Source organism: Sphaerodactylus townsendi, linkage group LG04 (genome assembly GCF_021028975.2).
Source record: "Sphaerodactylus townsendi isolate TG3544 linkage group LG04, MPM_Stown_v2.3, whole genome shotgun sequence".
NCBI classification, from domain to species: domain Eukaryota; kingdom Metazoa; phylum Chordata; class Lepidosauria; order Squamata; family Sphaerodactylidae; genus Sphaerodactylus; species Sphaerodactylus townsendi.
In genome coordinates this window covers 77,435,034-77,448,649 of record NC_059428.1, presented here as the reverse complement: position 1 = coordinate 77,448,649, position 13,616 = coordinate 77,435,034, and the positions used below count along the sequence as shown (strand labels likewise).

At 39.7% G+C, this 13,616-nt stretch overlaps 1 protein-coding gene across 8 annotated transcripts in view; it reads right to left on the bottom strand.

Moving 5' to 3' along the window:
• The window catches only part of DMD (dystrophin), a 1,175,169-nt gene that overhangs the window by 10,246 nt on the left and 1,151,307 nt on the right, over positions 1-13,616 (bottom strand). For all 8 annotated transcript variants that reach the window (XM_048495459.1, XM_048495460.1, XM_048495467.1 and 5 more), the window contains 3 exons: positions 10,376-10,619; positions 9,477-9,600; positions 5,432-5,524 (listed from right to left, as the gene is read on the bottom strand). In XM_048495459.1, the coding sequence (XP_048351416.1) occupies positions 5,432-5,524; positions 9,477-9,600; positions 10,376-10,619 (461 nt within the window). The remainder of the gene's footprint in view (positions 1-5,431; positions 5,525-9,476; positions 9,601-10,375; positions 10,620-13,616) is intronic.

Genomic DNA, 13,616 nt, shown 5'->3' with positions numbered 1-13,616 from the left:
ATAGTGAATGCAATGCTGTCCAGTGGTTCTCAACCTTCCTAATGCTGCGACCCTTTAATACAGTTCCTCATGTTATGGTGACCCCCAACCCTAACATTTATCCATTTTACAGATGGAGAACACTGATGCAGGGAGCCTTAGCCAACCCACAGGTTGAGAACCACTGCGTGTAATCAGTTAAAGCAGTTTTTCACTTTCCCCCCTGCAAAACAGTATATTGGTTGTAGCGTTTATTGTCTTATTTTTTTTCCCAAAAATTAAGAAGAGATGCAGCAGAGTGGAGATGCCAGTTGTTCTGTTTTATTTGAGGAAGGCCATTTGGCTGAAATGTGTTTGGTCAGGGTTGAAAACTGGATTTTTATGTCCATTTGTGTTATATTTGTGGGGCAATATTTTATGTTTTTAAAAGTATTTATATAGCTTCCATAATTGAATCCTTTGGCCTTAATTCTTGACCTTTGCGTACTTAATTCTAACTTCGCAATTTGTACAGAAATATAGTATGATAGCAATCTATTCCATGACTTGTTATCTTGCAGAATTTAATAAACCACTGAGGTGGTGTTTAATAGTACATTTCCACCAAATGTCAGACCTCTGGCTTTGACATCTGTTTTGAGTTAGAACAGCAGCTGTGAGAAGCAGCTGCAGCTACTATGAATTTGGCTTTGAATAGCACACTAAAGATGCTACAGATGGGAACTGTAAAACTTATAAGAAAAGGAAGATTCTTTAAGGATCCAGTCATAAGACACTCAGCAGAAATTCTACTGATAAATGTCAAATTGCTTTTAGCACCAATCTTCAGCTTTTCAGTAAGTATAGAAATTCTCCTACCTCTTCAGCAATTTTTCAGTTTTAAAAGTTACCACAAAGAGAAGCTATCAGATTTTTCTTCTTCCAAAAAATCTATTCTGCTTAGGCTTGAGACATACTAAATTTGCCTACATGATGCTTTATTTCTTCTAAAAAGAAAATGCTAAAAATATGGCTGAATAACAAAAGCTTCAATAACTATACTATTTCTAGCTACATCAATTAGTCATCAATCTATCAGACTTCCTTTCTAAGTCTGAACCCATCAGATATTACTTACAATTCTGCTTCCATTAGAAATTCCTAATATATTTTAAACATTTTTCTCATTAGAAACTCTCGATTTACGTGCTTTCTACTTAACATATTTTATCAACCTATTTTTTCACATACTAAATGATTTTTCAACAAACTTAAAATTTGTTCAGGAAAATAACTGCTTTGCATGCAATATTTTATTTTATTTCATTTTTGCATTAGGCAACTGTATGAATAAGAACTGTTCAATTCAAAGGTTTCACTGTTTGTTCATTATTTTTTATTAACTGGTTTGACTGTAGACTGGTCCAACTGAGCCAATGGAAGATATCATTTCACTTGTGCATTGCTTTTAAAAATTAAATTTATTAACTAGCTTGTAAATTTATCTTTAATGGTCTGGTTGGTAGAGGTAATCCCATTCTCTGTAACCTGCTCTCCACCCTGGAGGAGACTGCCAGATGGAGACAGATCCTTGAAGGAGATACTTTAGCTGTGACAGAGCTTTCACAGATACAATTATGAAGAAATGCAAAATGAAATAGAAGGCCTTTCTGCTATCCTCCATGGGCAAAATCCATTTATCATTATTATAGGAGAAAACAGGAAAATAGCCTAACGGAGAGCTCTGGATGCTGTAATGCAATTTCCATACTTAGTGCTGTTTAAGCATCTTTAATAAACTTCCTAGATGTGTCAGATAGTAGATGATTTTGGGCCAGTGCACTAAACTTCTATGAAGTTTGCTTTGGTAATTTAGGACTCATCCATGGTGGTTTACCACAATCCTGAACTAGGGCTTCTGTACATATTTTGGAAACACAATAAATGTGCTGTCATTAAGTGTATAGGAAACAAGCTCTGTGAACTATGTTGGTTCAAATTCCATCAGCTGAGAGAATCAGTGAGGCCAGTTTGTCAGCATCACCATCTTGACCTTCCCTTCAAAGTTCTCCATGACCTTGTCCTAGCCTATCCCGTATTTCCTCAATATTTATGTTTTCTATAGAGTCTTTTGAAAATCTCTTACTGCCAGGTTTCTATTCACATTTTTACCTGGTTAAGTTACCTGGTGAAATTTAGACTGTAAAGCTTTTATAAAGACTGGGGGGCACAGTCATCTGTAATTTATTATCAATCAAAAACTCCATTAACTTGGACAATAATACATCTAAAAGGGAAACAAGCAGAGCTTTCCACTAGTCTGAAAGACTGCCACAATCAACTCTAATTAATTTTCTTCGTTACCCTAGCAAGATAGCAGAACCACCTCTGTAAATAATACATTTTAAAAAACCAAGAATATTAAAAGTTGGAATTACACTGAACACATTCAGAGAATCTCCAGAATCCAATCTGACAAATAATCTCTGTCTTTGAAAATGAAACAATGTAATAAAGATTGAATAGAGATAGAAACAGTATTCCTTTTTACTAGGAGAAAGTCAGAAAACCTCACAGAATCCCTTTATGTGAACTACTTTGTGCTATTAGCGGTGCAGCAGCCTATGAAAAGTTTGATGAGCAGAACGTCAATATATTGTTTCTGCTTGCTCATTAATGATATTTAGTTTTTCTCAAATCCAATATCTTGGAAATAAAATATAATTATTTTTCATGAGTCATCAAAATATGCTTTTGTAATTCTCCATTATATGGTTATAAGGAACAGATATTTCTTCAAGCAGAATGTAGTTTTCTCTAAGCTCTTTAAAATGGTCAGTTTTCATATAATGCAACAAAATATAATGATAGTGGAAAAACAACCCTGCATATTGTCAATATAAGGTTTGAAATCCCAGGATGATATAAAGTGAATGGCTAATAACCATGAACTATTTCTGAAAGAAATGATAATTTCTCTATTCATAGATTTTATGTAACACATACTTTTAAGGTTTTTTTCCCATGAAATGTGGTGTCATTATAAATAACAATCATTCAAAACTAAATAGGATGTAAAGTAATAGCGAGATATGTTTCTCTTGGGTGATTACAATTTGTCTAGTGTTTATCACATTATGGATGCAACCCTGAAGGAATTCCATTGCCTGAATCATCTGGCCACATTAGGTGACCATATCTGGACCTGATCAGAAATCAGAGGAACGAAGGTACTTCACTCATATATGCCCAATGTGGTAAATTAAGATGAATGGATTCACCCCCAGCAGTGATTTGAGGCATGTGAAAATGCCAAGTTACTTCTAAATTCTAAATAAATTATGACAAGACACCACTCTTCAGTTGTGACTTTGAAAACAAGGACCACCCCTTTTAAACTGTCAACTTGTAAACCAAACACTGTGTTGGATCTTGCGTAAAGCCTCTGTCATGGACAGACTTTAATGCATAGAATGACTTTCCTGCCTCCCCTCCTTTCACAACAGCTCAAAATGTCCTAGAAAAGCTGCTTCTGGGGAATGGGAGCAGCATAAAGGTAAAATTGAGAGTCTCCCACAAGGAGAAAATTGCCACATCCCATTGTGGATCTTTTCAATGGGAATCATCAAATCATCATGCTATCTAGCATCAGACATGCACTCAGTGGGTAGCTGCAATGGGGACATCTGGGGACAAATGCCCTGGCCGGAAAATACCCCACACACTTTGAGTCAAGAGGTCTGCCTGGGATGGCTGCTACCTCTGGCTCGGCTGCTGCCTAAGGGGACAGGCTGAGGCCTGCTCGGGCAATGCCTGGCTTCTCCACACTGTGGCCACCCCCTATGGCATGGTTGCAGCATGAAAAGACTGCCTGGGCAGCAGCCGAGCCAGCCGACAAGCTGCCTGCAGTGCAGAGAAGCCAGGCACTGCCTGGGCAGTCCTCTTGTGCCTCGGCCAGCTGCTGCCAGAGGAAGGGGCCGAGTCCTGCCCGTGTGGTGCCTGGCTCCTTTGCACCACAGCTGCCTCCTCTGGCTCAGCCCGCCTCTCAGGCAGCAGTCAATCTGGCCAATGAGCTGGCTGCATCTCGGAGTAGCCAGGTGTCGCCTGGGCAGTCCTCTCACACCACAGCTGGCATGGGCAGTCCTCTCATGCCACTTTCTTTGCCCGACCCTGCCCGCCAAGCCCCGCTGCCACCAGCTAAGGTAAGTGGGGCACAAGGGGATGCTAGATGCGGGGGGGGGGGGCAGTGGTGGGATTCAAATAATTTAACAACTGGTTGTTTACAAGCACCATTTTAACAACTGGTTCTGTCAAAGTGGTGCGAACCTGCTGAATCCCACCATTGGGTGGGGGCCCATGGGGGGAACTCAAAGTCTGCTCCGGGCTCCATTTTACCTAGCTATGCCACTGCATGCACTTAAGTGCATGTGTTTGAGCTGAACTCAAAATCCTGTGCCACCTCTTTTCAGGTATTCATGTTTTAGGCATTGTATTTATTTCTACGGGATGACTAAAATCAATAAAAGTTTTGGACTCTGTTATGTTCTTCCAACATACTGTACCAATTCTGAATTGAAATGGCGTGCAATTTATTTTAAAATTGTTTGAAGAATGTGCCTTTTCCCCATGGTTTTCAAAAAGCATGATTCTTATAAAAATACCATTAGTTTTTTTACACTCCTTGGTGACTGCTGTTGTAACTTTGAAAAAAAAAGATGAAGGTCGTGTACTAGTTAGAAGGGTGGGTTTTTTTTTTTTGCAAACAATAGGTAGGAATTATATCCTGTAAAAACACTAGGAATGGTGAAAGCAGAACTATTCACTAGCTACATAACACTCAGCACAGTTTTTCAATGGAACATTTGCTGAAGGAATCATCTTGCTCTGCTTTGACAAAGTACAAAAATGTTAGATACATCCAAAAAGGGTTCCTATATCTCAGTATCCTGCCCCCAAACCTTCATCTACTCCGATTAAGTTATCAATCATATTTTTAACCTTTGTAATGTCAGAGCAGAGAAAAAATGGTTTATAGATTTAAAAATGGTTTATAGATTTAAAAATGGTTTATAGATTTAAAAATGAATAATTTTCCAATGAAAAAACAGGAAAATTAGGATATAATATATCTATAAAAATATATGTGCCTCTTTCAGCCAGCCAACTATTTTACATGGAATCCTCTGGGCAATGGGTGTCCTCCACTGCAATGGAAGAGTTTCACAACCTGTTCTGAGCACAGGGAGATTTCTCAATCAGAGTACCTGGGTGGGTGGGTGTGATTCATTCTGCCTCCACCACAAAGCATTTCCAGCAAAAACTGTGTGCAGCTAAATTAATGTCTTCATGGATACAAGGTTTTAAAAGATTTCTCCTCTGTGATCTTTTTTTTCAGACAGTGAGTATGATACTGATCCGTAAAGAAGCAACTATAATTTAACCGCCAGCCTTTTTTCTAAGTCCAGGAGTTTACCTCTTGTACTTGGGAAGGAATTGTTGAGCTGTTCCATTACTTCTTCCAACCCTGTGCTTGTGTCCTGGGGAGGGCTGAGCAAATCATCCTCACCTGAACAGAAACAAAAGAGAAGTCCACCGTTTTTAAGAAGAAACACCCACTACATAAATAACACTGCTAGTTAGAATTTTGGGAGTGTTAGCCTTTCATTTTGGACTTGTGCAAGTTTGAGTTTGCAGAACTGCAGTGTTTGAGCCACAGTGTATATAATGCATCTACTGAAGTCATTATTTTGACATAAGCCATCCTGCCTGACATCGAGCAGAAATCTCAATATATATGCATACTCATACACATTACCTCATCATTTCTAAATCATCAAGCTATTTCCATTTCTGCGAAGCAATGTAGGCCTGTGATGGCAAAATAAATTATTTCAAAAGTCTAAAGTACCTGTACTGAAAAAAGTGAAAGTAATTGCTAGAAAGAATGAGAGGCCTCTTTATTCCATTAGTAGACTAGGCAGTGTGGCTGTGAGCCGCATTTCAATGGTGATGTTGTTACACTGGAAATGAGCTTCCTAGCAAAATAGATCAGAGCTGACAAATGCTTCAGGTGCATCAGCTTTAATAGTTTCAACAGATGAACTGTATCCGAGGAAAGCTGCAGAAAATTTCACTGATATTGTGCAAAGGTTTGGAAAAAATTTAACATGGTACAATATATTTACCCGCTTAAATATATTCTGTGACTGAATGATGATAGTGTGTAAATGAAGAGTTCAGATATTAGGACTTTCTTCAGCAATATCACATAATTGTTGCTTGAATCTAAAACAAAGTTTTTAGATCAGATTACACACTGATGATACACTATTTATCTCACCTCACATGGGCGGCCACAGCCTCCCTTACCCTGGCTAGGTGCCTCCCTCACCTTGAACCAGGTTTGGCTGGGCTGATCTGGCCACCAAGCCTTTGCCTCATGTCAGGCTTTGCTGAGCCCTGTCCTCTGCCTTGCACAGGGCTCAGACAGGTACCACCCTCTGCCTTAATTTGCATTGCATGAGGTTTGGCTGGGCTTCACCCTCTGAAGGCAGTCACAGAAGTGCAGTTATTCAGGATTAAGGAGTAAATTGTGTTTAATTATAGTAGGTTGGTGATTGGAAAGCTCAAGTTCTTTTGTGCTGTGTACTGAAATGTCTTTTTAAAAAGGCAATATTCATGAAGAGGGAGAAATTATCGCATTGGAAGCTTTATAAACGAACTCACCTTTATGAATCCACTAATTAGAAGATTGTAGCAAATGCTTGCCTTTTGGATTTGCTTGTGTACAATTATCTCAAATTAGTAGTAAAGCCCATTGTATGAACAAATACAATAGGCTCTAGAAAACTGTTGGTGGTTAATGGTACCCACTGAATGGTACCCACCCTGCCTTCCCCCCACCCCTGCATGGCCCCGCAAATTACTACAGTTTATGAAAACCTAGCCTAATTGTTCAATGAAAAAAAAAGCTTACTTAGAGATTCTCCCCCACACAAACAGACTTCCCTAACTTTGCAAAAGGGGTATCCTTTCTCAGATCCCCCTCCTCCAAAGACAGGACCTCCTAACTTTGCAATGGGCTCTTTTGGCTCAGCTGAGGCTTGACAGAGTTTGTCCTGTGTTCCCAGGCAAGAAGTTTTTAAAAGTTCACCACAAGGATCTAGTCCTGGAAGTGAGAAGCACATGGAGGGAGAAAGGGACTATGGCTTTCTTTTGCACTTTTATACCTTTTCAAGACTGGCCACCACTAGGGAGAAGAACACAGTGGGAAGAGAAGGAAAGCATGGCTGCTGGAAGTGTAGTTCTTGCTCCTCCAGGAGAAGATGGAATCTGGGTCCTCCCAGACCAAGGACTAAACTTCCCAGCATGCCTCACTTTCTCTGGTTCATCAGGAACATATTGCTCAATTATACAGTAAGATAAGTATTTCAAACACAAAGAGACCAAATGTGCTGAAGCTATAAAAATGCAAAGAGAGATAATTATGAATACTATATTTGAACTATGATATAGTCTCTATTAGAGATGTGTAAAATAAAATCAGGATTTAAAAAAACACAGTCATGTTTGTCCCCAAAATATCACTATTCCCATATTTGGGTTTTTTAAGGGTAATCTCCATTTGGGGTCCATTGCTCCCTATGGAGAAACTTTCTGGATGTCTAGGGGCAGTTTGTTTTTGAAAATACGGGAACTAAAATTGCAGTTGAGCTGCTGATGCCTGTCCTTTAAATAAGCACCAAATTTCGAGGAGATTGGACCAAGGGGTCCAATTCTATGAACCCCTGAACAGAGTACCCTCAGCTATCCTTCATTATTTTCTACAGAGGGGGAAAACCCCGTTCAAGCTTTCACTTCAAGGTAAACAGCTATAATGTGCACCCAGAGAATCACTGACAGCAAAACACATTCAAGCAAAGGGAGGACGGGGATTTTACAAGCCCAACAAAACCAGTGCCAATGTACAGAATGCCAAGTAGCTCCCCAGTGCCAGGCAGATAGTGAAAGCTCAGAAGGCCAATGTGCATTCAGAAAAGAACAAATCCAAGCACTGAGTGAGCAACAGTGGAAATTCAGTGAAAACAACACTTCCAAAGAAAAACAGCAACCCTGAAATTGTCACAGAAACCTGAAATTGACCCAAGCAGCCCACTAAACTCCCCCAAGATGCAAAAACAAAGAAATGTGGGAGGAGGGGGGAAGGTATGTATGGAGGGAAACAGTCTCCAGGAACCTACCAACACTGACTTCTGTTCTTCCCAAAGTGCAAAATATTTCCGGGATTTTTCAGGGCAGTTTTTTTTGTTTCCCTACAAATTGCAGAAATATTAGGGACAGCCAAATATACTCAATGATAAGGTATTTTTCAGGCATATTTTCAACTTGGTTTCATCTGAATGCATACTCCTAACACCTATGCTATCTGTGCTTTGTCAAGGGTTTTTTTTGTCCCCTATTATCCTTCAGCAAAATGGCCACATAAGAGCAACTAGTGGAACTGATGCCATCCAAGTTTTGGGGAGGCAATGAGGTCTTAGGATTGGACTTTTATTGTTTCTGTGTGGTGGGACAACCTTCATGTGCAGGCAGGAAGGCCCTGTTTTATTAGCATCTTGTCAGCAAAACAAAGCCCAAATTATTTAGACAGATTTTCCAGTAGATTTAAGGTTTTCAGTTTTCTGAAGTTGTTTTAATTGGTATTGGTAGGTTTTGTTTGTTTCTGGTGCATTTTAAAAACAATTGTAACCAACTTTAGGGCAGTTTTAGGAATATCAAAATATCAATATTGGTACTATTCAAGTGTATCTAGTGCTGGATAAGATCCTGATATGCAAGTACAATTATCCCTTTCAGATCATGACTTTCCCCAACATGGTTTTGATATCTCGCGTGTCGGCATAAGAAATTGAATGGGAATTTTTTTGGAAGTTTTGCAGAAGCTGCAGACAACACACAAAGGCCAGCAGATAAGACAGAAAAAAAGTTTAGAAACTCAGAAATGCATAAAATATATGTACAATATCAACATATTTTATGTACACAATTTTTTTGAAGTTAAAGTAAAAGAAAAAAAATTTAAACTTATTTTCTGCTATAAAGAGAGGGCCAAAAATGTTTATGTGGATTTCCAGATCGTAGAGGGCACCATACCCCATAACCTGAGCAATGTGGAAGGGATAGCTGTCTATTTTACTTAAAGCAGGTTGTCCCCTGCCCCCACTTCTTATGTGGCTTGTCTCATTTATGTAACCATGTTACAGACCACACCTTGTGACCTTCATGCAGTGAGAGTCCATACAGCCTTATCATAGCAGCTAAAGAAAAAATCTTGCATATTTTTGCTGGCATTAAAGTATAAGCCCAGGAAAAATGTGAGGTTTATGCAACCAATCTCATACACAACCTCTCTGGTTGTATGGAATGGATCCAAATTAGCTATTGCTCAAAACATTACTGATAAATAGGAGACTTGTAAGTAAATTAATATCTCAGAAGCCTGAGGTTCTTGATCTTACCCATGGATTCTGAAGTTTGACTGCCAACTACGCGGAGAAGCCTTGGCTGATTACTATCTGACCTCTGTAATGAGGTAGGAGGAGAAGATTGAGCTGTACCATTTGCTTTGGAATCCACTTGAGGCTGAAATATCAGAAGGGAATATGACAGTTATTCTACAGTTAAGGAAAACAAAGACTAATGGCCCAATCCCGTGGGGGGGGGGGAATCATGTTGTGGAGGCTGTGTGGGCCTGCGCCTGTGGATTTGTCTTCCCTATTGCACTTACCCTGGCAGAGGGACAAACTTGCCAGCAGGTGAACACCGTGGCTCTCTGGGACACCTGGATGCAGCGCTGGATACTGCATCAGTGCTCCTGTACTGCCACTGTCCCTGTTGGCGCAGCAGGGGTACATTGGAGGCATGCCCAGAGAGTGCAGCCGATGGTAGTAAACTTCCAACTGAGTTTGCAGCCAGTTATGCTGCGATGTAGGTCTTGGACTCTTTAAGCCCTATGTAGGGCTTTCCAGCAGCAGGGGTGGGGTTGGTTTTATTGTTTCCCTGCATGCTGGAAAGCCCTCTGTAGGTAGTAGGGCAGAAAGGCAGCAGCGTTATCCTTGGCTGCCTGGGGCTATGAATTGGGTTGTAAATCTTTGTCTTATGCACCCACAACACACTGTTTATAATAGAATATTTTTTCCAAGGTAAATATATTGAAACTTGTGATAGATTTAGTGTGAATAAAAGTATGTTAACAAAGACTCTAAAATGCATAGTGATACTGTAGTAACTGAAAACAATTTCAAACTTAAGCCACGAGTGGTAACGTAGTCAGAAGTTGACTGCTATTCTGCATTAGCTTTGCTGAATAGTACAGAACCCTTCTTAGCAGCTCAGATGAAAAAAAAAGCCAGTTCACCTGTTCCAGCAGCTGCCTCAATCTGTGCAACTGTGATTCCAGCTGTTTGTTGTGATCCTCTAGGATCTGCATCCTGGCTTCAAGGCGGCCTTTGTGCTGACGAAGCAGCTTGGCTTCAGCAATGAGTTCAGCATCTCGTGGACTCTGGGGGGAAATGGGCAACATCTCCGGTGGGGATGGCAGTGGAGACAGTCCTTTGTGATCATGCTGCTGTTTCAGCCGGTCATATTCGGCCTGTAAGTTTCTATCAAAACAGGATAGAATCAATACCTTAACAACTTTATCAGTGCAATGTTTTTTTTTAATCTGACTGAAACTCACAATCACCTGATATCTTAGATATATCTATTAGGCTTGAGGGTTCCAGCTACCATAACTGATAACATAATTCTTGAACTGAAGCTAAAAGAGACTGTTTGGCTTAGACAGACTGGAGTTGAAAAATTATTACATTAAATTCTTACTCAATTGTACCCCCCACATCCCCAATTTAAAGAGCACATTCTTTCCTTTTCAACAATATGGATGGTAGACAAAACCTATATATTCCCGAAATCCTTCACAGTTAACAAACAGGAGCCTGAGTTTAGATTTCAGTCTGACAACAACCAAGCCAAAAGCATATAGGTTTGTTTTTTGCTCCATCAGTATTCTGTAGTACAAGCATGTTTGTTTTATTACAGAGCACCCACTCCTACATTACAGATAGTATTCAAGAAGTACATAAGGCTTTACATATTCAATAGGGATATCCAATGTGGAGAGACTTCAATCTGAAACAGTTATGATAGAGTAACTGTTCAAGGATTGTACTATAAAGCAATCTGCAAACATTAACAATCTAGAAAAATCTCCAAAGTATTTTTTTTAGGTTTGTGGTATTTTGGTACTATAAGAAGATTTGGATTATGTATTATGTATTTTGAGTTTAAGATTCAGAATCCATAGGTTCCCATGTGGCAGACCAGCTTTACTTCATACAAATTGTCTGGATATGTCTATAATCCCCTTAAAATGAGGTTAACTCAAATAAGAAAAACAGAATACCCTTATGAGAGTGGTTCTTCCCTTGTGTCATAACACTGTCCTGTTTTATGAAAGTATAAAATATCATCAATAGAATATTTACATATTCTATTACGTATTACATATTTACATTGTATTTTAGTGATGACTTCTGTGAATTTCCAAAAAACTACTGATTTTCAGTGTGGATTATTCCTTTTTAACAAGTACCCCCACCTCAGCTGTTGTCAGCACAGTTCAAATGGTAGGGGTATATGTGTATACCTTCAGCAGAGGCTGATGTGAAATATCTTTAGTACAGAACATTAATTGATAAAAAAACAAGAAAGAAAACATGAGGAGGCATCTCCATACTCTCTTCAGACTTCTAAGCTTATGGTGCCCAGTCTCTGTCTGCTCTGTTGATGTCAGAGTTTTGCAAGCAGAAAATAAAACTTCTATACCAAGGCAACCAATAAAGCAGAATTCAACAACACAGATAAATTTCACAGGTTCAATAATTTTGCCGAACCAAGAAAGGGTATGTTCTAATTTGTGCATATTTGGTATTGGCCGCATGTGTTGCAGTCAGGGAAGTGAAGAAGATTCTCTGGCAAAACAATTCTACTCTTATTCTTGTCTCTGTATACTCCAGTTCCTTTTTTTCTGAATACTAACTGTTTAATTTGTTACATTTGGGGATGGAAGAAATAACTGATTAATTGAAGCAATAATAAATTCTTTAGTTCAAGGACTAGCTAACAGGTTTGTACCTAACAAAGATCTTTTGAATATGACTGTCAAATCCACAACAAAAGAAAGAAATCCTTTCAGTATATTTCATCAAGCTCTGGAAAGCAATCATAAGTCAGTGTGAGGAAAAAGGAAACATAGTCATGGCGAGGCTTCTATGGCATTGCTTATGTCAGTCAGAATTAGGCTCAAAAAAGATCACTTCTTAAAAGCTACAGAAGCAGAAGGGGGAGAAAAAGAAAGATAAAAGTATAATCTTCTCAAAATGAGCAAGTGAACATGAACTGGCACTGTTCTGTAATCTTCCTTATAAAACTTGGCTAGGTGATTTCATTTTCAGATGTCATTATATTAAAACAAGCTTATATGCCTCCAAACCTCCATACTTGTTGTGAAAAATATACATTTTGTTTTCTTGAGCAAGGCTTACTAACTTTCTTTAAGAGGAATATAAAGACTGTTTGAATTGGCTTTAGATCTCTGAACAATAAATATAGTGTTCTCTAAACTCACTCATGAGCAACATCACTTGTGAGGCTATCATTACTTGAGAAAGGTGGAGTTAGGATAACCAATGAGAATTTATTTCTAGCAGTACAAGGAATTATGTGGATAAGGCACTTCAACTCAAAGCCAAACACATTTGTTTTCAGAGGCTTGTGTAGTGCTTATACTCAGGTGGAAGAATGGGGTGGGGGTGGGGGGTCAGGTTCTGCTCAAAGAGGGGGGAAAGGCAGAGCTGAGGCCAAGCCAGTCCATATGTACTCATTAAGAAGGATGTCTATCAGCCAGTGGCAGAAGACAGAACATGTCAAAGTTCTGTTTGTGTTTCCTTGTACCTGTCTTCCTTTCTTACACTTAATTGTTCTGTGGGCCTTTTTCAACAAAGTGGCCAAATAATCACATTCAGATTTCCAAGAAGTCCATGGGCGTTTTCCTACTTATCTTCTGCTGCGCGCTACTGTAGCCAAGTAGAGCGGGGTCCCTGGCACTCCCCACTACAAGGGCGGCGACAACGCAGCCACCCCGACGCTGCCGCTGTCGCGCCCCCTCAGCGCGTGTCATTCCTGGCGCTCTTCAAAACGGTGCCTTTTGATGACCCCGTGCAGAGCATGGGGTCGTGGGGAAGCCCGGGCGTGCGTCAGAAATGACGTGCGCTGAGAGTAGCACGCGGCATAGGGGGCTCATGGTAAGTGGGGAAATGCTCCATGTGGCATCAGTGTCTGATATCTGCATGGCAAAAGCTCGACTCCCCATTTTTGCAGTTCCACACAGTGAACAAAACAACGAAGTTTATCATGCCCTTTTTTGGCATGATCTGGTCTGCAACAGATCTGGTCTGCAACAGAAGAGCAAGGTTTGAGTCCAGTAGCATCTTAAAGACCGGCAAGACGTCTGATAGTCAAAGCTCCCTTCATCACATATATATGGTGGTTCACGTGTTCTGCAAACTTGGTAGTAATTATATTTTAAACTATTTTTA